Source organism: Penaeus monodon, chromosome 27 (genome assembly GCF_015228065.2).
Source record: "Penaeus monodon isolate SGIC_2016 chromosome 27, NSTDA_Pmon_1, whole genome shotgun sequence".
Classification (NCBI taxonomy): Eukaryota; Metazoa; Arthropoda; class Malacostraca; order Decapoda; family Penaeidae; genus Penaeus; species Penaeus monodon.
The window spans coordinates 2349463-2350061 of record NC_051412.1 but is presented as its reverse complement, the minus strand read 5'-3'; the positions used below and the strand labels follow the sequence as shown (position 1 = coordinate 2350061).

Sequence of the window (599 nt, the reverse complement as noted above, 5' to 3'; positions counted from 1 at the left end):
GGAAATTCCTTCTTGCTGACTCACTCAATCGACCAACTCAACCCGTCAATCCAACCAAACTCACCAAATCAACCCACAACTTGACACACAAACCAATTTAACCTCCAATTAACAATACTTACAGGTAATAACCCATTTATCAACAAGGCAGGCAAACTTACAACCCATTTAATCCTTAATTAACAAATTTACAGACAATCTTACAACCCATTTAACCCTCAGTTAACAACCCCACAACCCATTAAACCCTCAGTTAACAACCCCACAACCCATTAAACCCTCAGTTAACAAACCCACAACCCATTTACCCCTTCCATCCCATTTAATACCCACCACACAGCCATTAGGCGCTCAATTAGCCTTCTAAAGAACCACCTGCCAACCCACCTGGCGCGGTGCCGTCGTACGAGAATCCCCGGATGTGGATGGTTCTGGAGTCGACCGCGTACACCTCGCCCTGGACCTGGTGGTGCAAAGGCTCCAGCTGGCCGATCAGCCTCCCGAAGTATCCAGCTGCATCGCCGCCTGCGGGGGAGAGAGGGAGAAGAGGGGGGCGGGGTTAGTGGTGGTGGAGTTGGGGGTCTGATGCTTGCGTTGGT

General features: G+C 49.9%; 1 protein-coding gene across 1 annotated transcript in view; it reads right to left on the bottom strand.

Annotated features, from left to right (window-relative positions):
• Positions 1-525, bottom strand: part of LOC119590534 (protein Skeletor, isoforms B/C-like) — a gene marked incomplete at its 5' end in the record, with an annotated part of 50087 nt that extends 49562 nt beyond the window's left edge. The window contains 1 exon segment of the mRNA XM_037939180.1: positions 388-525. Coding sequence (XP_037795108.1) covers positions 388-525 — 138 coding nt within the window.
• Between the last annotated feature and the right edge of the window lie 74 nt (positions 526-599).